Genomic DNA, 26,358 nt, shown 5'->3' with positions numbered 1-26,358 from the left:
CCAGTGCCGGACAGCATCAAAGCTGAGAGACAGCGTTTTGTATGCAAACTCTGCATGTATATGGGCTCTTTTCTATTTCTGTTCAAACTCCCCTCGCACCAAACCATATCTGGGTCTTATTACCAGATGATGTCATCTGCAATGATGCCACCCCATAGGAATTGAACTGCCAACATTCATATAGCCGTTTCCTTAAACGCACTATCCACCGTCAGATCCTGACTGTTGTTTCTCAAGTTAGACCACCTCTCTCCCATGTACACGCTCAGTGAGGTGAGTCTCCTTTAGGAATGTGTGTTTGCACGAATTATCCTCTGTTTAAGTCTAATAAGGAAATGGGAATTGTATGCATTTCAGTCCTGTTTTGTCTTTACACCAGCGCATAACTAGTCTTTGAATTATGTAAGGCCTATAACTAAAGTTATCTTTAGTGCTTTTATAGTCTCTACTCCATTGCATGCATTAAGGGGGGTTCTACTAACCTAACATATGGAATTGTTTTAAAATGGTTCTGCCGTAGATCATTTAGCAACTTGATTTAGAATTTTAGATTGAATTTGGACTTTACTGCTGTAGCCCATAGAAACACATTGAATAACATTAAATAAATACAAATAATAAAAATAAAAAAAAATCATAAGGAACAAGGTTTTAGAGTCTGTCCTATATCTAGGAGATATAAGAATGCTAGATGGGGTGGGGACACAACAACTTCCATACTTCCATTTAGTGATGCACCAATATGACATTTTTGGTCGATACTGATATTTTTCTTGCCAAAAAAAACAACGCTTTTAAGCGGCCCTTTAAGCATTCTCGTACAGTTAAATAGTTAACTCGCACACATGGATGCAGCGGTTTAACGTACTGCATCTCAGTGCAAGAGGCGTCACTGCAGTCCCTGGTTCGAATCCAGGCTGTATCACATCCGGCCGTGATTAGGAGGCACATTTGGCCCAGCGTCGTCCTGTTTTGGCCGGGGTAGGCAATTTTAAATAAGAATTTGTTCTTAACTGATTTGCCTTGTTAAAGGTCACACACACACACACACACTGACCAAAAAGTTATTTTGTTGGGATTTACGCATGTCCCCATTACCAGTAGAATATAATCAAAACCCATATCTTTCACTTACTTGCTGTTCTGTTTCGTTGTTCATTTGTCATACTATGGATCCCCTTTTGGGTCTTTGCGTGTCAAAAAAGATACACGTCAAATAATGCTGTTTGACATGTCTCTGTCCCAGCTATTTGACCAATCAGGACCTGAATATGACTGCACATCATATAATTTAACAAGTTCATTCTTGTTTTACGTAGTTATTGCACATTGATTACACGATCACTCGTATCTCATGTCACAATGAGTCATCAATACGTATGCTATGATGTTGGTAAAGTTATCTCGCGCACCTAAAGTGCTGGTCATTAAAAACATCTTGCTAGCTCATGGATGCAAACAATGTTCTTCCCCCAAAACATAGCAAAACGATAATCTGTTTCAGTAGCTATACTTAGCTTGCTAACTATATAGCTAGGTGTCATCTAAAATAACCCTAATTTACAAGACTGTTCTTATTTGATTAATGGTGGTCGGACCCATCTATGTGAAGCTGCTAGCTACAATAAGGATTAGCCACAATAGTGGACTTTGCGGTTCGCCTTCAAAATAAAAGCATGTCTTTGACAGTGATGCAAATTAATACAATTAGTGGAATGCCATAATGGAATAGTTCATGCTAAATGAGTTTGGAATGTTGTTATAATAAAAACGACAAAAGACAATTTGTTACTTTGACAAAAATCTGTTGAAATCACACTGGATGTATTATACTTTAGAATTGCATTGGGGGCATATGTATTTCACCATACAGCCTTAGCTATGGATTGTGGATCAATGACATGGGGTATCAGTCTACTCCGTGACACCCAGAGAATGTTAGCATCGTAGCTCTTATTGCAGGACTCTGAAACAGATGTGAATTGATCCACATTTATTGTCAACTTATGTGTATTGAACACTATTCCCGAGGAAAAACAATACTGCGTGGATGTTTCGGAGTCTGATAACTCTGAGGAGGACGTTGGGAAAACATATCTTGGGTATTGAGTAGACTGATACCCCATTTCATTGATCCTTAGGTAAAGCTGTACAGTGGAATATGAATGTCAATATACATAATATGCTGATTGGGGAGGTGTTTTCACACAGTCACAGTCCTATGATAAGCGCTACAGTGCTAATATTTGCGTAAACTCTTCACAGTTGTGTTCTGTGGGTGTCACTGAGTAGACTGATATACCCCATTTCATTGCTTCTTATTCCAACCTTGTTTAACATTATCTAGTCTAAATATGGCACAATTCCACCAATTATAACCTTCTGCATCACTTTCAAAGAGGTACTTTTATTTCAAAGGCTAACCGCATATTACGCTATTGTGCCTAATCCTTTTTGTGGCTAGCTTCAAAACACAACCCTGTCCAGTCGAGCCTCACTAGCCAGATGAAGCTAGCTGGCTGCTTATATCATTAGCTTCTGGCAACAGGGTTAAGTAGCTGGCTAGCTATTTATTTTCATGAACTAAAGTTCAATTTCAATAAGCAAACCACACGTGGCTACCTAGCTAATACTTACTCACAAGGATTCCTAAATCATTGCTAAGAATAATGAAAATGACTGCAGTTTCTACTGGCCATTTGTTTTCAGGCTGGTTGTATTGTTGCCTGCTCGGTACCAAGCTAAAGCTACAGTGCCTTGCGAAAGTATTCGGCCCCCTTGATCTTTGCGAATTTTTGCCACATTTCAGGCTTCAAACATAAAGATATAAAACTGTATTTTTTTGTGAAGAATCAACAACAAGTGGGACACAATCATAAAGTGGAACGACATTTATTGGATATTTCAAACTTTTTTAACAAATCAAAAACTGAAAAATTGGGCGTGCAAAATTATATTTAAAACATTTTTAATTAGCGGGTTATAACAGACCAGACTGTCAGGGTATTAGTGTTGATGCCATCCCCATGATCTCATTTTCTGGGGATTGCCTCAGACTCTGACCCTGGGAAGCAGATATCTTTGCATGGTTTTGTCTGAAATTGCACCCTATTCCCTTTACGGTGTACTATTAACCAGAGCCCTGGACAAATATAATGCACTACATAGGAAATGGGGTGCAATTTTGGACACGCCCCATGGCTGTCACCTCAGTCAGCATGGTAGCATGGCGGTGCTGATGCCTTGTTTGTACAGCTGAGACCGTGCGAGAGGGGGGCACTGACCATCTGGACCTGGCCGGGCTACCCCAGAGGTCAGCCATCAGCGACAGCACCAACACACTGACCAGTGTGACCTCCACTACCTCTCCCGAGGGCAAGAAGAAGTCCAGGGGAATCAAGGCACTCTTTGGAAAGTGAGTGTAAAGATGATTGGTACGGAACACCAAACGAAGGACACTAACTGAAAGGGAGTGATTACTTGAATTTGTCCAATACAAAATGCTTGTTTTCGTTTTCTGTTCCAAAACAATTTTCTACGGTGTGCGCTAATGAATGCAACCCTGGTTAATCTTAATCTGATTTAGCCTGCAATATATAGCTGAAAAACGTTTACATACACCTTAGCCAAATACATTTAAACTCAGTTTTTCACAATTCCTGACATTTAATCCTAGTAAACATTCCCTGTTTTAGGTCAGTTAGGATCACCACTTTATTTTAAGAATGTGAAATGTCAGAATAATAGTAGAGAAATGATTTATTTCAGCTTTTATTTATTTCATCACATTCCCAGAGGTCAGAAGTTTACATACACTCAAATAGTATTTGGTAGCATTGCCTTTAAATTGTTTAACTTGGGTCAAACGTTTTGGGTAGCCTTCCATAAGCTTCCCACAATAAGTTGGGGGAATTTTGGCCCATTCCTCCTGACAGAGCTGGTGTAACCGAGTCAGGTTTGTAGGCCTCCTTGCCCGCACACGCTTTTTCAGTTCTGCCCATACATTTTCTATAGGATTGAAGTCAGAGCTATGCGATGGCCATATTCAATACCTTAACTTTGTTGTCCTTAAGCCATTTTGCCACAACTTTGGAAGTATGCTTGGGGTCATTGTCCATTTGGAAGACCCATTTGCGACCAAGCTTTAACTTCCTGACTGATGTCTTGAGATGTTGCTTCAATATATCCACATAATTTTCCTACCTCATGATGCCATCTATGTTGTGAAGTGCACCCGTTCCTCCTGCAGCAAAGCTCCAAAATAGTACGATCTTTGTCCCCATGTGCAGTTGCAAACCGTATGGCTTTTTTTATGCCGGTTTTGGAGCAGTGGCTTCTTCCTTGCTGAGCGGCCTTTCAGGTTATGTCGATATAGGACTCGTTTTACTGTGGAAATACTGTTGCAGCTGTTTCCTCCAGCATCTTCACAAGGTCCTTTGCTGTTGTTCTGGGATTGATTTGCACTTTTCGCACCAAAGTACGTTCATCTCTAGGAGACAGAACGCATCTCCTTCCTGAGCGGTAATGGGGGCTGCTTGGTTCCATGGTGTTTATACTTGCGTACTATTGTTTGTACAGATGAACGTGGTACCTTCAGGCGTTTGGAAGTTGCTCCTAAGGATGAACCAGTTTTGTGGAGGTCTACAATATTTTTTCTGAGGTCTTGGCTGATTTCTTTTTGATTTTCCCATGATGTCAAGCAAAGAGGCACTGAGTTTGAAGGTAGGCCTTGAAATACATCCACAGGTACACCGCCAATTGACTCAAATTATGTCAATCAGCCTATCAGAAGCTTCTAAAGCCGTGACATTTTCTGAAATTGTCCAAGCTGTTCAAAGACAGTCAACTTAGTGTATGTAAACTTCTGACCCACTGGAATTGTGATACAGTGAATTATAAGTGAAATAATCTTGTCTAAACAATTGTTGGAAAAATTACTTGTGTCATGCACAAAGAAGATGTCTTAACCGACTTGCCAAATCTATAGTTTAACAAGAAATTTGTGGAGTGGTTGAAAACGAGTTTGAATGACTCCAACCTTGGTGTATGTAAACTTCCGACTTCAACTGTAAGTAACAGAAACATGTTTTGGAGATGTATTATTGTATAAAAAATTGCTTTCTGCAGTGGTTACTCCACCACTCCACAACTTTCAACCATGACCAGACTTAATTTATTTATTGTTTTTTTTTCCCTTTTAAGGCTGAGGAGAAGTCAGTCCACCACATTCAACCTGGATGACAACCTATCAGAGCCGGTCGAGTTCAAGAGGGGCGGAGTCCGGGCCACAGCAGGACCCAGACTGGGATGGTCCCGGGACCTACAGCAATCACCCAACACGTTAGTGTGAATGTGCACTCACCTTGAATTAATTTGAAACGACAAGTTAGTGTGCACAGTGCACTCCCCTTTAATGATGATGAGGAAGTTAAATCGAAACTACAATGGTCAAGTCATTCAGAAATATAAGCTAGTGTGTCCTACTGTAATTCTCTCGCTTGTAGTGACCTGGACACCCCATTTGCCCGCTGGTCCAAGGAGCAGGTGTGTGACTGGCTGCAGGAGCAGGGACTGGGACTCTACCTGAACATGGCCCACGTGTGGATCTCTTCTGGACAGACTCTGCTGCAGGCCTCACAGCAGGATCTAGAGAGGGTGAGAACTGAGCTGGAGAGATTGTATCTCAATGAGACTGACCTGTATGAATAAAGGTTAAATGGAATGAAAAAACACCTGCAGTACATTGCAGTACACCTACAGTACAACCATATGTTATTTGTTATTATAAACTGGGTGGTTCGAGCCCTGAATGCTGATTGGCTGACCGCCGTGGTATATCAAACCATATAATCTAGAGGTGAAAGAAACGCACACCTATTTAGGCGAAGTGCTGGCTGGAGGAGTGGAACACTTAAAAATAAAAATAAAGGAGAGCCGCAAACTCTAGGAGCTCAGATGCAAAAAATGTTATGTCCAATGTTTCGACAGACAAGCTGCCTTCATCAGGGTATAATGACAAACACTGCGGGATGACTCATTTATGTAGTGCCAAAAGAGACACAGGTGTCTGTAATCATGGCTGTGTGTGGCCGGATATCATTGGTTAATTCTCATATTAAAACAGCATACAAAAAACAAATGGATAGCGTACGATCATAGGTACAATTTGGCTACATCAGCCTACAAACATTTACAACAGCAAAATCACATCAATGGCTTCAGATTCGTCTACGTTGAGACCGAAGGGAGCAATGGTCTTTAAATTAAAGATCCAGACAGTCTCTTGTTTTAACAATAAATTGTCGAGGTCACCCCCTCTCCTAGGGAGGGTGACATGTTCGATGCCAATATAACGTAGAGACGAAATTGAGTGGTTTCCTTCCAAAAATTGGGCCGCAACTGGGTAAGTTGAGTTTTTGCACCTGATGGTGCTCTGAGATACGTACTTTTAATTTGCGCTTTGTTTTACCCACATCATTTTTACCACAAGGACAAGTTATAAGATAAATAACTGCCTTAGTAGAGCACGTGATAACACCTTTGGTTGGGATCTGTTTCCCTGTTTGGGGGTGTTTGAAGGATCTACATTTATATGTGCCATTGCATTGAGCACAGCCATTACATTTGTAGTTTCCATCCAGTAGGGGCGCAAATACACGCTGTGCAGGGATATCTTGGGGTGGTAAATCAGAGTTTACCAATTGATCTCTGAGGTTTCTGCCCCACGAGAATACGACCAAGGGAAGGTCTGAAAACACATTACCGACACTATCATCGGATCTTAGAATGTGCCCATGTTTGAATGATTCCCTTAATTTGTTCAGGGCACTTTGAATAGCGGGTAGTTCGAACGCAAGAATGCTTATTTTTGGGACACTGACCTTGAAAAGGGTCATGTTTTGAATTTTCTCAATGGCATTATTAATGTTTTGCATCACCCCTCCATAGAACAAAAATATCAATATACTGTTTCCAAATAATGACCTGAGGCAAGAACATTTTTGAGAGGATTGAAAATAGACTGTTTCTCCATGTAACCCACATACAAATGAGCATAGTTATAATATATAATAATATATGCCATTTAGCAGACGCTTTTATCCAAAGCGACTTACAGTCATGTGTGCATACATTCTACGTATGGGTGGTCCCGGGAATCGAACCCACTACCCTGGCGTTACAAGCGCCATGCTCTACCAACTGAGCTACAGAAGGACCGCATTATTATAGTTAGGAGCCATTGGGGATCCCATAGCAGTACCCTTCGTCTGAATAAAGAAATCATTTAGAAACATGAAGTAGTTGTGTGTGAGTACCATTTCAGCCAATGTTATAATGCACACACTGTAAGGTAGTTCATTAGGGTCACGTTGCAGAAGAAAATGTTCCATAGCTTCAATACCGCCCTCGTGTGGAATATTAGTGTATAACGACTCAACAACAAAAGTAACTAACAAATTATTATCAGGGAGAGGATCAAGAGATTCAATAATAGAGATCATACTGCTGGTGTCCTTTGCAAAGGAGGGGAGCTGTTCTGCGAGTGGTCTAGTAAAAAAGTCAAGAGGGGCCGTTACTCCATCAATGCCCGCAACAATAGGGCGCCCTGGAGGTTTTGTAACATTCTTGTGTAATTTTGGGTAGTATAGAAAGTGGCAATTTTAGGGTGTTGAATAGTCAAAAAGTTATGTTATTTTTTGGTTATCTGACCAGAACTTAAATAACCATCTAGGACAGTAAAGATCATGTTCTGAAATTGGGCAGTGGGTTCACTTCTGAGTTTGTTGTAAAAGGTGTTGTCTATGACACTCATTTACATAAACTGTCCTATCCATGAGTACAACTGACCCACCCTTATCAGCAGGGCGGCTAAGGACTGACATATCGAATTGCAAATCAAGCAAAACTTGTTTTTCATCCTTCGGTAAATTATGGAAAGATATGTACTCATGTTTGTTCGTAAGGAGATGAACAACATTTTTCAACAAGTCTGCAATATGTCTCAATAGAGTGATTGTGATTGGCTGAAGGTATAAAATAACTCTTTCTTCTAAAAGGAGTCGTAGTATGTGCAGGTGAGCAACCTACATGTTCAGTAGAAATATCACGATTAGGGGAGCTAAAGTATCCCCTTAAAACGGATGTTTTAAAAAAACTTGTCTACCATAACATCAAAATTGTTGCACTGAGTTGTAGGCACAAAAGATAACCCTTATTAAGCAAGGAGAAATGGGCAGGGCTCAATATCTTGCTTGATAAATTAAAAACACTCAGTCCCGTGGGATCTGGGAACGTGTGAATGGTCCCCTCTGCCCCTGGTAATCGTTTCTTCTTACCCTGTCGGGTGCTGCATCTCGTCGGTGCACGTGCCCCCGGCCACCTCCGCCCTAATGTTGGCCCAGTCTCTCGTTGGATAAAAAACTGGCACTGGAAGCAGATGAGGTGCTGGTTGTAGAGCGTTGGTCAGATGGGGGTGGATAGAAGTAAGCGGCATCCCTCCTGCGTCTGTCATGGAGAGGAGGAGCAGGACCTCTTTCATCAGTGTTTCTCCAGAAGTAGACTTTGTCCTTGGACTTGTCTTTTATGTCTTGGTTGAATTTCCTGATTTTTAAGTTCCTTTATTTCTGTAGACAACTTGTCCTGGAGCGCTTGGTTAGTTTATCAGTTCATTGAATATGCCATCATCATTAACAGCTCCTTGCAGAGCTGTGCGTTTCTCTTTAATCCTGTTATCCATTTCAGTAAAATAAACAATTAATGTAAACAATTAATGTCTAACTCAATCAAGCATTTGTTCAGGATGGCACACCAGTGCTCACAGAAATCATCTGTGCGCTGTCCCAATGATGGTTCTTTTTGCCACCTGAGTGGAGTGACTATATGTAGATGCATTCTCGTCTGGCACTTAGATAAATGTAACAGTTCTTTCGAGAGGTCAGAATAGCCCCCCGGGATGTCAAAAAGGGACTCCGATACAATTATCTTATCAAGTTTCCTTTGGCTGTATTCAAAGTAATCTCGTTTGGGTCTTTGACCAGTGTCTTGAAAATAATTGTCATTCGGCATCGTTTTAGAGATTTTTGTCGGTAGGGTGCTGTTTACTGGGTAACAGAATAATCTATAGCTGAAAGAAACGCACACCGTATACCACGGGTATGACAAAACGTTTATTTTTACTGCTATACTTCATTTTTACTGCTGTGCTTAAGAATAGCCCTTAGCCGTGGTATACTGGCCATATACCACATCTCCTCGGGCCTTATTGCTTAATTGATCCCCTATGAGGCATTTTCGCCCCATTAGGCTCAGGGGTTGAAGCACCTATTGATGAAGTCAAAGCCAGAGGCTATGTATTATTGTACCATACTTAAGGACCTTAACAATCAGACAAATAATCCTGTAAGGCAGTGATTCTCAACTGGTGGGTAAGAACCCAAATTTGGGTCGCGGTACGTTTTGAATGGGTCGCGGTACGTTTTGAATGGGTCGCGGGTGTTTGAATAAAAAGTATGCGTATTAAAAGAATACTCCAGTCTGAATTTAGAGTAAACAACTTTAACCAGGTAAAAAGTGATTACCTTAATTGCTGGACTATTAAGCGCACCCGAATATAAACCGCACCCACTGAATTATAAAAAAAATATGTATCTTGTACATAAGCCGCACATGTCTATAAGCCGCAGGTGCCTACTGGTACATTGAAACAAATGAACTTTACTCAGCCTTTAAACGAAACACGGCTTGTAACAAAAATAAATAGGCTTTAACGAAACACGGCTTGTAACAAAAATTAAACAGTAGCCTACCAGTAAAGTCATTGGTCACTATCTTCCTCCTCCTGTGCACTGAAACCACTGAAGTCATCTCCTTCGGTGTCGGAGTTGAATAGCCTCAGAATTGCTTCATCCAATGTTGGATCGTTTTCATTGTCGCTCTCGTCACTTTCATCCGGAGGCAAATACCCCTCTGAGCTCATGCTGCCCCTTCAACACGCAGCAGTCCAGCCTTTCGAAAACCATTGATAGTGGATTTTTTGACAATGCTCCACGCTGTCAGGACCCACTGGCAGACTTGACCATAAGTTGCTCTTCGCCTGCGGCCCGTTTTAGTGAAGGATTTCTCCCCACTTGTCATCCAAGCCTCCCACTGAACACGGAGCGCCACCTTAAATGCACGATTTACACTGATGTCGAGTGGCTGCAAATACTTTGGGCCATCTGCTTTTCTTCCCTCTGAAAGGTTTGTTGTCTTTTTGCACTGAGTCAGTTACTCATGCTGCTGTTTACAAAGTCTTATAATCAACTCATTAAGGCCAAGATCCCATGCAGCAGCTCTATTTCCTTTTCCAACAGCCAGATCGATCGTCTTCAACTTGAAAGCTGCATCATATGCATTTCTCTGTGTCTTTGCCATGATGAGGGTGAGAAAATTACTACCTTAATCAGAATGACGGATGTTTGAGCGCGCTCGATTTACGTCACATTATGTGACTGCTCAGTTTTTTGGCGGCATGAATCTTGTGAAAGCGGGAAAAATCCATAAATTAGCCACGTCATTGTATAAACCGCGAGGTTCAAAGTGTGGGAATAAAGTAGCGGCTTATAGTCCGGAAATTACGGTACATTATTTCATCTCTCAACAATTGTTCTTCAATCACAGTATTTTCAATATACGCTGAGTGTACAAAACATTAGGAACAAATATTCACAGGACTTTTATTTTGAACCTGCCTCTTTTTTTTACCCTGTAGCCACTCTGGCCAAACATACTGTACTTTGTAGGCAGTTAATCAAATGGATGGAAGTAATCCTTGTTGTCAGGCTAACTGTGTCTCTGTTCTGCCCTGGGGGTGTGGTGTATAATACACTAACTTTGGGTGGTTGTTATCTCTGTGTGTGCGTTTGCACATACGTGTGTGTTTAGGAGCTGGGCATCAAACACCCGCTGCACAGGAAGAAGCTCCAACTGGCCCTGCAGGCTCTGGGCTCTGAGGAGGATGACAATAAGGGCAAACTGGACTACAACTGGGTGACCAGTGAGTAGATAAACTGCCAGTATGGGGTCAAGGTTTTATACTGGGGTTTTACTATGCCTTATGTCATCTCATGTTGTCTAAATTATATGGTGGGCGTTTTGAATAAATTGTAATCAAATTGACTAGTTATACATTTTATTCAAGTGCTCTCAAAATGCAAGTTTGATTTCTGATGGCAAAATTGACTGGCAGGTTAGCAAATCTCACTCTCTTTCTTGCCCTCTCTCGCCTTCTCTCCCCCTCTCGCCTGCTCTCCCCCTCTCGCCTTCTCTCCCCCTCTCGCCTTCTCTCCCCCTCTCTCGTCTCCTCTCCCCCTCTCTCGTCTCCTTCCTCAGGATGGCTGGATGACATTGGCCTGCCTCAGTATAAGACCCAGTTTGATGAAGGGAGGGTGGACGGCCGCATGCTGCACTATATGACAGTAGTGAGTCAGACCGACTGATGCTCGCGCACACACATACACCCACCAATATTCCTGTCCTCAGGCCATGCATGGGTCTGATCAAAGCCACAGATAGAGATGTATGTCGTATGTCTCTGGGCATAATGATCACACTGCTAGTTCACATTAGGCTGAACAGACTGAACAGTGTGGATTAGTAACACTGGAGATGGCATAGTCTTACCCTCTGGATGTAATCACTACACAATGGCTTGATTTAAGACTGCTCACAAAAACACTTGCCATGCACCACACTACTATTTGTTTTTTTCCATCGCTTTCGTGCAATTCTCACAAGTACAGTGCCTTCGGGAAGTATTCAGACCCATTGACTTTTTGCACATTTTGTTACGTTACAACCTTATCCTAAAAGTGATTAAATAAATCAAAAAAATCCTCAGCAATCTACACCCAATACCCCATAATGACAGAGGAAACACTGGTTTTTAGACATTTTTGCAAATGTATGAATAATAAAACAAAAATGACCTTATTTGCGTAAGTATTCGGACCCTTTGCAATTAGACTGAAAATTGAGCTCAGGTGCATCCTGTTTCCATTGACTATCCTTGAGATGCTTTGGATTGGAGTCCACCTGTGGTAAATTCGATTAATCGGGCATGATTTGGAAAGGCACACACCTGTCTATATAAGGTCCCACAGTTGACAGTGCATGTCAGAGCAAAAACCAAGCCATGAGGTTGAAGGAATTGTCCATAGAGCTCCGAGACAGGATTGTGTCGAGGCACAGATCTGGGGAAGGGTACCAAAACATTTCTGCAGCATTGAAGGTCACCAAGAATACAGTGGCCTCCATCATTCTTAAATGGAAGAAGTTTGTGTATTACTTTGTTAATTACAGCGAGCAAGGACAACCAGCACCGTCAATCATAGTTAACGAGTTGTAATGTTATTCCACCATTGCCTCACATATACCACAGGTGTCATAAGAGTGTCATAAACCATCACTCAGAACCCCATAAACCCCTTTTTTTTATCTATATGTGTTTTTTTAAAAATTGACAAACGTACACATTTCATCAACAAGTAATGCCAATTCACAAATATCAATTCTTCTTTGTTTTCCAATAGTCAATCATGAACATATCAAAACAAACTCCAACACAATGAGTCAGTCTTTGGTCCATTAAACATCACCACTGAATATTCAGTCTTTCTTGGAGGCCTGCTGGCCCTCTCAGACCTGTGCAGGGTCTAAGGCTCTGTGTTTGAAGCTTCTGGCCACTCCAAGTACCTTATGTCATATCCCCACTTATTCTCCATTCTTTGGAGTCCAGTGGCAGTATGCCGGTGTCCTCAAACGTCTCCTGTGTTCTCAAAAGGTTTTGTCTATTGCGCCGATACACAGACTCATCTTCTGTCCTGACTGTATATGATCAAGGCGCAACCTCCAATACAGTAGCCTTTCTATCCCATGAATTCGGATCCCGAATTCGAACCACATCCTGAGCTGCCAACTGTAACAACTCTCTTGCAGTTTTGTTATAGTAGAATTTGTGTCTTGCCTTCAGATGTAGGGCCCTATCATTCACAGCTAATGACAGTCATTCAGGAAGAAACTAGGCAACCTGGAACGCAACTTGCGTCCCATTTTAAGATTTCTGCAGGTGACCGGCCACATTCCAAGGCCACTGTTTTGTAAGACAATAAAGCCAAGTATTGATCAGTTCCACTGTGTGCTGACTTTTTTAGAGTCTCTTCATGATTTGCACACCTTTTTTTCAGCCTTCCCATTATTTTTAGGATATAGCTAACTGAGGTGCATTATCAGAAACAACCACTATCCCATGCCTAGCAAAACATTATTTCAAGTGCAAAATGACAGTCTTAGCTGTTTTGCTGGACAAGAGTTCAATTTCAGGGTAATTTGACAAGTAGTCGATAGTCAACAAATAGTCCTTACCATTGCAGTGAAACAAGTCGACGCCACCCTTTTCCCAGGCTGTGGTGGGTACCTCTCCCATAACCATGGGCTCCTTAGGCTGTCTAATGAAATTTCCCACCATTTGCTCAATGTCAGTATTTATATTTGGTCAATAAAGGGACTCTCTGGCCCTTCGCTTACATTTCTCAGCTCCCAGATGTCCTTCATGTACTCTCTTTAACATCTCCTGACGCATTAAAGCAGGTATCACCATTCTGTTATTCTTCAACAGCACACAATTGACCACTGACAGCTCTGCTTACAAGAGCCTTTTTTGATAGCCATTTTCCAGATTATGGATCACCTTGCAAAGAATGGGATCTGTTGTCATCTCTAAAACTATTCTCTGTCGTTGCTGCTCTGAAACAGGAAGTGACTCCATGACCATATCCACATGCAAGGAAACCTCTTCCTCCAGACTCCTGATGGAGGCTGATTTGGGCCACCACAAATGGAGCCCTTGAGAGGGCATCTGCTACCACTAAAGTTGACCCAGGCATATTGGTTAGAACAAAAGCATAGCGTTGCAATCTAATCAACATCCTTCAAAGACGAGGAGGCATGCCATTCAGATTGTTTTGAGAGATTGGAATAAGGGGTTCATGGTCTGTTTCTAGAATCACCTTTACGCCGTAAATGTGACAGTGGAACTTCTTACGACCAACCCTAGGCGCTCCTTTTCTATTTGAGCATAACACATCTCGGCATCAGTCAAAGAACGGGCCACATAAGCCACAGGCTTCCACACACCTTGATGGAGGCGTCCATGGTTACCTTAGTAAGCCTTGTCAGGTTGGAGAAAAGTTAGCACTTGCTATTCAGCCAAAATGTTCTTTACATTGTTCCACTCTCTTTCATGTTCTCTGTTCCACGAGAACTCTGTCTTGTCCTGAAGGAGTGTCCTTAAGTTCACTGTTTTAGCTGACAGATTTGGTACAAACTTTCCCAAATAATTGACCATACCCAAAAACCTGCTAAATATCTTTCCTATCTGTTGGATTAGCCATCTTCCTCACCGCATTGACCTTGGTATGATCAGACTGCACACTCTCCAATGATAGCCTATCCCCAAGAAATGTGATTTGCTTCACACAAAACTGACGTTTAGCCCGATTTAGCTTCAAACCATGCTTCTGAACCCTCTGCAGATTATTTTCCAACCGCTCATTTTGTTCCTGAATAGTGGACCCCCAGACCAGGAAATCATCAACACATACACAAACTCCCTCTAACCCCTCAATGACCCTTTCCATGGCCTTGTGAAAGAGCTCAGGGGCAGAACTTATGCCAAAAGGTAACCTCTTAAAGGAATATCTTCCAAAGGGGGTATTGACTGTATAAAACTTTGTGCTGGCTGCATCCAACCTCACCTGCCAGAATCCATTTGAAGCATCCAACTTGGAGAAATGATGTGCGCCAGCCATTTCACACACTATCTCATCCCTCTTAAGAATCTTAAAATGCTCCTTTTGATACATTTATTAAGGTCTTCGGGGTCCATACACACTCTCAGATCGCCATTCCTTTTCCGAACAACACCATGAAATTGACCCAGTTGATTGGCTCCTCTGTTTTCACGAGCACATCGAGTTTCACCATTCTTCCCAACTCCTCCTTTAGATCCTTCCGTAGTGGCACCGGTACTCTGCGCGGTGCATGAATCACTGGCTTGGCGTTCTCTGTGAGAGTAATTGAGTGAAGGAGAGGCTCCAAATCCTGTGAACGCATCCGAATATCTTTGCGCTCCTCACCATTTTGATTACTTGTCACCCGTTGAACACTGTGCAGCCAGTCAGTCATTAATGGTGTACACTCGCTTAACCAGTCTCAACGACTCACATGCTGTATTCCCCAAGAGAGAATCATGCCCCTCTGGTACAATCACAAACATGTGTGGCTTCTTGTTTTTCGCTTTACAGTTCGCCGACACAAAACTTTAGTCTCAATTGCGTGGCCATTGCCTTGAGAGCCACAGCCTTTTGCATGATGACTGGTTTGTGCTTTAACTCATGAACATCCCTCATATAAATTAGGTTTACTTTAGCTCCTGTATCCAGCTTTAAGGTCAAAATTGTACCATTGACCACTAGTGGTTTAACCCAATGGTCACTAGCTATAGTATGGACCTGTGATGGTTCTTGCCCATCCTCCATGCACCCCCTTGTGTCCTCACAGTGCCCACAAACAAATCACTTTGTTCATTCTCCTCCATTTCAATAGTGTGAACATTTTGTCCCCCATACTTGTCCTTTGCAATACACATTTTTCCAAAAATGTTTTTTTCCCCTTGCACTTGTAGCGAAATGTCACAAATGCAGGACACTTCCTGTTCTGGTGCCACACCTGTTAGATTCATATTGCTTGTGAATCCTTTGCTCATAGCGCCCCCTTGTGTCCTTATCTACAATATCCACTGCATTCGCCTGACATATATTTTTACTACAGTGTCCAAATGTAACTCACTTTCCCTCAGAAATCTTTCTATAACTCTGGAGTCGTTTATACCAAACACAGTCTTATCTTGAAGCATAGATGAGGTTAGGTCTACAAAATTACGTCTGTGCTTTTAATTTCAAATCAGTAAGAATGACGTCAAACTTTTCACCTTGCTGTTGTATACGACAGTGAAACACAACATTCATATGTCTCGTTCTTCTTAGGTGAACAATATGCATCAAACTGATCCAGTTCCTCCGTGAACTCGTCTTTATCCTCCTCATTTGCAAACGTGAAGGTATTCAATATATCGATTGCCTGGGTACCCGCTATAGTAAGAAAAATAGCAACTTTACATTAATCCGGCTCCTTCGTAACTCCAATGGCAGACATATACAGCAAAAACCGCTGCCGAAATGTTTTCCAATTCGCATCCACATTCCCATCCAGGCTCAAAGCCTCTGGTGGCTTGATTATATCCATTGCACTTACATAAACTCCAACATTCACAGAAAAAAACATGATTTCCACTCCTAGTACCATGTATTACTTTCTTAGTTACAGCGAGCAAGGACAACCAGCACCACCGTCAATACAGTTTGTAACCACCAAGACTCTTCCTAGAGCAATCGGGAGAGAAGGGTCTTGGTCAGGGAGGTGACCAAGAACTCAATGTGCACTCTGACAGAGTTCTATAGTTCCTCTGTGGAGATAAGAACCTTCCAGAAGGACAACTATCTCTGCAGGACACCACCAATCAGGCCTTTATTGTAGAGTGGCCAGACGGAAGCAACTCCTCAGTAAAAGTTACATGACAGCCTGCTTGGAATTTTCCAAAAGGCACCTAAAGAAACAAGATTCTCTAGTCTGATGAAACCAAGAATGAACTCTTTGGCCTGAATGCCAAGCGTCACGTCTAGAGGAAACCTGGCACCATCCCTACGGTGAAGCTTGGTCACCACCAGCAATATTCTGTGGTGTTTTTTCCAGTGGCAGGGACTTGGAGACTAGTTAGGATCGAGGCAAAGATGAACGGAGCAAAGTACCAGAGAGATCCTTGATGAAAATCTGCTCCAGAGCGCTCAGGCTGGGGCCAAGGTTCACCTTCCAACAGGAAAACGACCCTAAGCACACAGCCAAGACAACGCAGGAGTGGCTTTGGGTGGCCCAGCCAGACTCCGGACTTGAACCTGAACAAACATCTCTGGAGAGACCTAAAAATAGCTGTGCAGCAACGCTCCCCATCCAACCTGACAGAGCTTGAGAGGATCTGCAGAGAAGAATGAGAGAAACTCCCCAAATACAGTTGTGCCAAGCTTGTAGTGTCACATCCAAGAAGACTCAAGGCTGTAATTGCTGCCAAAGGTGCTTCAAAAAGTACTGAGTAAAGGGTCTGAATACTTACGTAAATGTGATATTTATCTTGGCCGCCCCAAGATTATTATTAATCTTTTCTCTTTTTTTATTTGTCATTATGGGGTATTGTGTGTAGATTGATGAGAATAAGGCTGTAACCTAACAAAATGTGGAACAAGTCTGAATACTTTCCGACGGTACTGTGTGTGTAATAACTGTGTGTGTGTGTACAGTAAACATGTTTCCAAAATGGAGTTGCTGGGGTCTTTTTGATGGGGAGTTTACACTACTTTACTAAAATGTAATTGGGCAATACAGTACTTTATTACTGTAAAATGGGCCATTTACTTAAAAGATGCTTTTATCCAATGGGACAACAGTGAGTCCAATACAATGCGTGATTACAATACAGGTAGGTGTATGATTGCCATCTGTATTAGCATGCGACTCTCCTCCAGGCCATGGGTGAGGCATGCGATGACATCAATCCAGACCAATGTCAGGTTTGGATTCGCCATGCCAACCATTTTTTCACCAGGCGAATGAACAATGAGGGAATTGACTGCAATGTCGATGAGAACCTATGGCTGAGAGTAGAGTTAGTGCTTGATGCAAACTAGTGCCTGCTAAACGTTAAGTTTCTTTAATTTGTTTAATTTGTTGCTGGGTTTTTCACACTCAACAGTTTCCCGTGTGTATCAAGAATGGCGCCGAAGGAGAGGGCCGCCGTTTTACGATCCGTAACCAATTGTACTGTTGTGTATGTTTTTTCGCGTTATTTGTTATTTGTTTCTGCCACCGTGTCTTATGACCAAAAAGAGCTTCTTGATATCAGGGCAGCGATTACTCACCCCGTACTGGATGCATTTTTCATTTTTCTTCTTCAACGAGTCTGATGGGAGGGATTTACTCCAGACACCCGACAAGGCCCTCATCCCCGTCATTCGCAGGAGGAAAAGACGGAGGAATCGTGGATGACTGTCCGGGTGCCTTGTAAGGATCTGTTGCTGAGAGGGTAATTGACCTTTACCATCAGTTCTATTAGCCAACTTACAATCAATCAATAATAAAATAGATTAACTACGAGCACGTATATACTACCAACGGGACATTAAAAACTGTAATATTTCACTGAGCCGTGGCTGAACGACAGCATGATTAACATACAACTGGTAGGTTTTAAGCTTTTTCGGCAGGATAGAACAGCAGGCCTCTCTCTACCTGAGGTAGAGTATCTTATGATAAGCTGTAGACCACACTATCGACCAAGAGTGTACATCAATTTTTTTCGTAGTTGTCTATATACCACCACACACCGATACTGTCCCTAAGACCGCACTCAATGAGCTGTACACGGCCATAAGCAAAAAGGAATTCTCATCTGTAGCCATGAAGTGCTTTGAAAGGCAGGTCATGGCTCACATCAACACCATTATCGCAGAAACCCTAGAACCACTCCAGTTGCATACCGTCCCAACAGATCCACAGATGATGCAATCTCAATTGCACTCCACACTGCAAGGAACACATACAGTTGAAGTCAGAAGTTTACATACACTTAGGTTGGAGTCATTAAAACTTGTTTTTCAACCACTCCACAAATGTCTTGTTAACAAACTATAGTTTTGGCAAGTCGGTTGTGTCATGCACAAAGTAGATGGCCTAAGTCATTTTTCTAACAATTGTTTACAGACAGATTTAACTTAATTAATTCACTGTATCACAATTCCAGTGGGTCAGAAGTTTACATACACAAAGTTGACTGTGCCTTTAAACAGCTTGGAAAAATCCAGAAAATGATGTCATGGCTTTAGAAGCTTCTGATAGGCTAATTGACATAATTTGAATGAATTTGGATGTATGGATGTATGTTCAAGGCCTACCTTCAAACTCAGTGCATCTTTGCTTGACATCATGGGAAAATCAAAAGAAATTAGCCAAGACCTCAGAAACAACATTGTAGACCCCCACCAGTCTGGTTCATCCTGAAGGTACCACATTCATCTGTACAAACAATAGTACAAAAGTATAAAGACCATGGGACCATGCAGCCCTCATACCGCTCAGGAAGGAGACACGTTCTGTCTCCTAGATATTAACGATCTTTGGTGCGAAAAGTGCAAAATCAATCCCAGAAAAGCAAAGGACCTTGTGAAGATGCTGGAGGAAACGGGTACAAAAGTATCTGTATCCACAGTAAAACCAGTCCTATATCGGCATAACCTGGAAGGCCGCTCAGCAAGGAAGAAGCCACTGCTCCAAAACCGGCATGAAAAAGCCAGACTACGGTTTGCAACTGCACATGGGGACAATTATCATTATTTTTTGAGAAATGTAATCTTGTCTGATGAAACAAAAATAGAATTGTTTGGCCATAATGACCATCGTTATGTTTGGAGGAAAAAGGGGGATGCTTGCAAGCTGAAGAACACCATCCCAATCGTGAAGCACGGGGGTGGCAGTATCATGTTGTGGGGATGCTTTGCTTCAGGAGGGACTGGTGCCCTTCACAAAATAGATGGCATCATGAGGTTGGAGAATTGTGGATATATTGAAGCAACATCTCAAGACATCAGTCAGAAAGTTTAAGCTTGGTCGCAAATGGGTCTTCCAAATAGACAATGACCCCAAGCATGCTTCCAATGTCGTGGCAAAATGGCTTAAGGACAACAAAGTCAAGGTATTGGAGTGGCCATCACAAAGCCCTGACCTCAATCCCATAAATTTGAAAAGTGAAAAAGTGTGTGCGAGCAAGGAGGCCTACAAACCTGACTCCGTTACACTAGCTTTGTCAGGAGAAATGGGCCAAAATTCACCCAACTTATTGTGGGAAGCTTGTGGAAGGCTACCTAAAACGTTTGACCCAAGTTAAACAATTTTAAAGGCAATGCTACCAAATACTAATTGAGTGTATGTAAACGTCTGACCCACTGGGAATGTGATGAAAGAAATAAAAGCTCAAATAAGTAATTCTCTCTACTATTATTCTGACATTTCACATTCTCAAAATAAAGTGGTGATCCTAAAACAGGGAATTTTTACGAGGATTAAATGTCAGGAATTGTGAAACTGAGTAATGTATTTGCGTAATGTCTATGTAAACTTCTGACTTCAACTGTATGTGAGAATGCTACTCATTGACTACAGCTCAGCGTTAAACACCATAGTGCCCTCAAAGCTCATCACTAAGTTAAGGACCCTGGGACTAAACACCTCCCTCTGCAACTGGATCTTGGACTTCCTGACAGGCCGTCACAGGTGGTAAGAGTAGAGAACAACACATCCGCCATGCTGATCCTCAACACGGGGCCCCCTCAGGGGTGGGTGCTCAGTCCTCTCCTGTACTCCCTGTTCAGTCATGACTGCATTGCCAGGCACAACTCCAACACCATCAAGTTTCGGCAAACAACAGCCTGATCAACGATGAGAGCCTATAAGGAGGAGGTCAGGACATGGTATTGTGGTGCCAGGACATCCTCTCCCTCAATGTGATCAAGACAAAGGAGATGATTGTTGACTATAGGAAAAGGAGGACTGAGCACACCCCATTTTGTCATTGACTGGGCTGTCGTGGAACAGGTTGAGAGCTTCAAGTTCCTTGGTGTCCACATTACCAACAAACTATCATGGTCCAAACACACCCAGACAGTCATGAAGAGGGCACAACAAAGCCTATTTCCCCCTCAGGAGACTGAAACGATTTGGCATGGGTCCTCATCCTCAAAAGGACCTCTGTGTCAGAGGAAGGCCCTAAAAATTGTCAGACTCCAGCTACCCTAGTCATAGACCGTTCTCTCTGCTACAACACGACAAACGGTACCGGAGCGCCAAGTCGAGGTCCAAAAGGCTTCTTAACAGCTTCTACCCCCAAGCCATAAGACTCCTGAACAGCTAATCCAAGGGCTACTCAGACGCCTCTCTTACTCTGCTGCTACTCTCTGTTTATAATGAAAGCAGAGTCACTTTAGTAACTACCTACATGTAGATATGATCTCAACTAACCGGTGCCCCCGCACATTGACTCTGTACCGGTACCACCTGTATTTTGCCTTGCTTGTTTTTTTGCTGCTACTGTTTAATTATTTGTTACTTTTATTTTCAATTTTTTACTTATCTATTTTTTTTTACTTAACACTTATTTTAAAATCTTAACTTATTCAAGCATAGTTGGTTAAGGGCTTGTAAGTAAGCATTTCACTGCATTTGGTGCATGTGACATACAATTTGATTTGAATGGTCCACCACCATTCAAATCAATGATTGTGAAAGATGTCTTTAATGACCACACCTTTGATTAAACATGGGATAGAAATGATATTTCCAGTCAATTATGATGGGTGTATTGCATACTGTGAAAACAGTGTAATGTACTATCATTTACAGTACTGTAGCATATACTTTCTTTGCTATTGGATTAACTGGTTGTTAAAACAAGTAAATTGAGAAGATATTGTTTCAGTGATTAAATCAAACTGTTCTAATGGTATTTCACATACCTATATTTTGAATATAAGACTTACTGCGTTACAAGTGTTACCAGTTTGGCATTTTGTACTAAACTTTTGAGAATTCACTGCATACTTGTGAAAATAGCAGCAACGCGTTTGGGGGAAAAAACGGTATTATCTTGATATTACTTCGGTCAAGACAACCATATAGAATCTCATCAGATTATATGACTTTACCTGCTGGTTAGTAGGTTTTTTCTTTGCTTAATGAAAAACTCATCACTAAACTCAACTGAGGGCTCCTGAGGGCTTTTTCCGTCTGACCTGACATATTACTCTTAACATTCTTGTTCCTGTGTGTCCTCTGTTAGGATGACCTGTTGTCTCTGAAGGTGGGCAGTGTGCTCCACCACCTCAGCATCAAAAGAGCCATCCAGGTGCTACGCCTCAACAACTACGAGCCCAACTGCCTGCGCCGAAGGCCCTCCGATGAGGTTAGGCCACTGGAACACTGGTCGTTTTCATTAGGCAACAAATGCAAGACAACTGACTGAAACAGGGCTTATTGTTGCTTTCCGTTGTTTTAAATTGTTTTCTGATGTGGGACCTAATGAACACAACCCTGGTTCCAGGGATACATGAACACTTGTCAATGCTACTGTTACTGTTGTGAAGGCTCATGTCCTCACCCATAACCTCTGGCCACGTCCCTCCATTACCACTCACCTCACCTGTCTTCACTTTGCTCATTAGCACCCTTGACTATTTAAGCAGTAGTTTCTCCGTCTAGTCTTCCTTATTCCTGTTGGTGAATGCATGGGGCGGCCAACTTATATTTTCCTTTCAATATTGTGCTTGACGGACAATAAACATGTTGAGCTCCTGTTGGCGAAACTCCGCTGAGCAGTTTAGCGAATTCAAGCATTTAATCTGTACAGTCGTGGCCAAAAGTTGAGAATGACACAAATATTAATTTTCACAACGCCTGCTGCCTCAGTTTGTATGATGGGAATTTGCATATACTCCAGAATGTTATGAATAGTGATCATATGAATTGCAATTAATTGCAAAGTCCCTCTTAGCCATGCAAATGAGAAAGAAAAAAAAGCTCCACTGCATTTCAGCCCTGCCACAAAGGACCAGCTGACATGTCAGTGATTCTCTCATTAACACAGGTGTGAGTGTTGACGAGGACAAGGCTGGAGATCACTCTGTCATGCTGATTGAGTTCGATTAACAGACTGGAAGCTTCAAAAGGAGGGTGGTGCTTGGAATCATTGTTCTTCCTGTGTCAAATATGATTACCTGCAAGGAAACATGGCATAGTTTCTTTGCATAAAAAAGGCTTCACGGGCAAGGATATTGCTGCCAGTAAGATTGCACCTAAATCAACCATTTGTCGGATCATCAAGAACTTCAAGGAGAGCAGTTCAATTGATGTGAAGAAGGCTTCAGGGAGCCCAAGAAAGTCCAGCATGTGCCAGGACCGTCTCCTAAAGGTGATTCAGATGGCCCGCTGTCAAAAAGGCAGCAAAGAAGCCACTTCTCTCCAGGAAAAACATCAGGGACAGACTGATATTCTGCAAAAGGTACAGGGATTGGACTGCTGAGGACTGGGGTAAAGTCATTTTCTCTGATGAATCCCCTTTCCGATTGTTTGGGGCATCCGGAAAAAAGCTTGTCCGGAGAAGACAAGGTGAGCGCTACCATCAGTCCTGTGTCATGCCAACAGTAAAGCATCCTGAGACCATTCATGTGTGGGGTTGCTTCTCAGCCAAGGGAGTGGGCTCACTCACAATTTTGCCTAAGAACACAGCCATGAATAAAGAATGGTACCAACACATCTTCTGAGAGCAGCTTCTCCCAACCATCCATGAACAGTTTGGTGATGAACAATGCCTTTTCCAGCATGATGGAGCACCTTGCCACAAGGCAAAAGTGATGATTAAGTGGCTCGGGGAACAAAACAGATATTTTGGATCCGTGGCCAGGAAACTCCCCAGACCTTAATCCCATTGAGAACTTGTGGTCAATCCTCAAGAGGCGGGTGGACAAACAAAACCCCAGAAATTCTGACAAACTCCAAGCATTGATTATGTAAGAATGGGCTGCCATCAGTCAGGATGTGGCCCAGAAGTTAATTGACAGGATTGCAGAGGTCTTGAAAACGAAGGGTCAACACTGCAAATATTGACTCTTTGCATCAACTAAATGTAATTGTCAATAAAAGCTATCGACACTAATGAAATGCTTGTAATTATACTTCAGTATTCCATAGTAACATCTGACAAAAATATCTAAAGACACTGAGACAGCAGAGTTTGAAAATGTATATTTGTGTCATTCTCAAAACTTTTGTCCATGACTATAGCATGACTATATCTAGCACAGGTGCTGTATCGTTCAACCTACCAGACTTTGCCACCTGGCTCCAGGCAGAGGTGCCTGCCTCGACACAGAACAGCATCAGGTCAACAGCGTCACTCCCCTCGCCGGCCCATCCAGGCACTGCATCTTCCATACCAGACTGGTCAGGTTGAGTCGTCAGCCATCATCACCCCGTATACCCACATGTGCAACCTGCTATTCAGCTGATCACCACATTAGTAGATGTGCACACTTCAGACAGATTACCAATGACCAGACTGTAAACTGGATCCAGAACCTCAAAAGATGCTGGTGCTGTGCCCGAAACCACCAAGCTGAAAAATGCGATCAATCCACAACATTATCCTGCATCCTTTCCCCATGTGATCCTGCGTTTGTGTGAAATAAAACCCCACTATTTGGATTCCTGCTTTATCTCGTTTCATTTGCATTCTTATCGATGTGCCATGGTGGCACTTTGAACTCTGAACCAGTCAAACCCTTATAAAGTCCACCTTTTCTATAGTGACTGTACCATCCCCTTTTTGTTGTTTACTCATTCTCTACTTCTTCAATCTACACAAGTGTTATCATATCCTGTCGCTCAGTCATTTGTTGTGTTGATAAACACATTATGTTCTCCTGATTTGTCAGAACAATATCACACCAGCAGAGATCTCCCAGTGGACCAATCACAGAGTGATGGAGTGGCTAAGATCAGTAGACCTGGCGGAGTACGCCCCCAACCTGAGGGGCAGCGGCGTGCACGGGGGACTCATGGTGAGAAAGAATATCTAAAACCAGATAGAGACTGCGTAGAAATGATGATGGGTTATTTCGTCTATGAAATTTTGGTTATTTATCATTTTATCTTTACAATGAGAATGGGATGCGTCTCAACCTATCCCACATCTCATAATGTTCCCTCTTCCCCCATCTCATAATGTTCCCTCTTCCCCATCTCATAATGTTCCCTCTTCCCCCAGGTGCTGGAGCCTCGGTTCAATGTGGAGACCATGGCCCTGCTGCTGAACATTCCCCCCAACAAGACCCTGCTGCGGAGGCACCTGGCAACCCACTTCAACCTGCTGGTGGGATCTGAGGCCCAGGGGCTCAAACAGGATTATCTAGAGAACCCCGACTACACCCTGCTTACAGCCACCGCCAAGGTCAAGGTAGGGGTCAAAGGTAGTGCACAATATAAGAAATATGGTGCTATTTTGGATGCAGCCATGGTTTTACTGTAGGTAGGGGTGAGGAGTGATGGAGAAGGGGAAGATGTGGGTTTGGCTGTGGTAAGATATTGTTCTCATGCGTTTGACACTGGTTTTGGTTATTAACTTTAGTCTCAATTCATAATCATTTGAGAATTGATCTGTTCCCACCAGCTGAGGAAGATGACGTTTGGGAGCTTTGGCAGCCTGAGAAAGAAGAGGCAGGATGAGAGTGAGGAGTATGTCTGCCCCATGGACGTGGAGATGCCAAAGGGACGTAGCTTCCAAAAAGGCTATGAGCTCTACGAGGACGATCTGGACCGGCTAGAACAGGTCAACTTATGGTTTGGTCCCAGATCTGTTTTTGCTGTCTTGCACAACTCCTATGCTGATTGTAGCCCACGCATTTTGGCCCGACATTTCTCTGTAGTGGCGGCATTGTGCTCAGTACACATAAGTTCTCCAAATAATAAATAAGTAATCACATCAATACTTACATTCAACCTCCACCTTGAGATTGTTCTCTAAATGTTTAGAGTTTGGTCGTCAGTACCGTGACAGGAGATGTATTGAACACTGAGGCACACTGTGCCTACTTAGTGTTCAGCTGCTCTGAAGGAATACACAAACAGGTCTACTAACAGGTGTTTTTAGTAGTGGTGTTGTGTCAAAAAACTTATCTGTTATTGTAGATGGAGGACTCCGAGGGAACTGTGAGGCAGATTGGAGCCTTCTCTGAGGGCATCCAAAACTTGACGGTATGAAGGAAACTATCTTGTGTTATTGTTATCCACAAACCATATCAACATATGTCACTATATTTGGGTAGTCCCATATAGATGATCAACAGATGGTCATGCGATCAACAAACTATCTGTTGATAAGCAACATATTGCAAGGTTATGGTTAGGTTTAGAATAAAGGTTGGGGTAAGGGTTAAAGTTGAGGCTTAGGGTTAGTGGATAGTTAGTTCAAATGTTGTTGACAGAGTATTGAACATCTCCTAAGGACTATCCAAATAGTTGTACTAAACAATATTTTAGGGTATAAGAGGCCTTTGTGACATAAATATAAATCTGGGAATATTTCAGTGTTTTTTTTTTTTTTTTACAGTT

At 42.4% G+C, this 26,358-nt stretch overlaps 1 protein-coding gene across 6 annotated transcripts in view; it reads left to right on the top strand.

Moving 5' to 3' along the window:
- The window catches only part of LOC118401092 (liprin-beta-1-like), a 77,939-nt gene that overhangs the window by 48,645 nt on the left and 2,936 nt on the right, over positions 1 to 26,358 (top strand). For 4 of the 6 annotated variants that reach the window (XM_035798314.2, XM_035798313.2, XM_035798312.2 and 1 more), the window contains 10 exons: positions 3,256 to 3,415; positions 5,203 to 5,340; positions 5,505 to 5,655; positions 10,924 to 11,035; positions 11,371 to 11,459; positions 22,034 to 22,156; positions 24,684 to 24,809; positions 25,016 to 25,204; positions 25,418 to 25,576; positions 25,936 to 26,001. In XM_035798314.2, coding sequence (XP_035654207.2) covers positions 3,256 to 3,415; positions 5,203 to 5,340; positions 5,505 to 5,655; positions 10,924 to 11,035; positions 11,371 to 11,459; positions 22,034 to 22,156; positions 24,684 to 24,809; positions 25,016 to 25,204; positions 25,418 to 25,576; positions 25,936 to 26,001 — 1,313 coding nt within the window. Of the gene's footprint in view, positions 1 to 3,255; positions 3,416 to 5,202; positions 5,341 to 5,504; positions 5,656 to 10,923; positions 11,036 to 11,370; positions 11,460 to 22,033; positions 22,157 to 24,053; positions 24,659 to 24,683; positions 24,810 to 25,015; positions 25,218 to 25,417; positions 25,577 to 25,935; positions 26,002 to 26,358 lie in introns of those variants that run through there. The other 2 variants (XR_004829158.2, XM_052474823.1) reach the window with 2 other exon arrangements.

This window comes from Oncorhynchus keta, chromosome 22, assembly GCF_023373465.1.
Source record: "Oncorhynchus keta strain PuntledgeMale-10-30-2019 chromosome 22, Oket_V2, whole genome shotgun sequence".
Taxonomy (NCBI): domain Eukaryota; kingdom Metazoa; phylum Chordata; class Actinopteri; order Salmoniformes; family Salmonidae; genus Oncorhynchus; species Oncorhynchus keta.
This window is presented reverse-complemented; position numbering and strand designations above follow the sequence as displayed.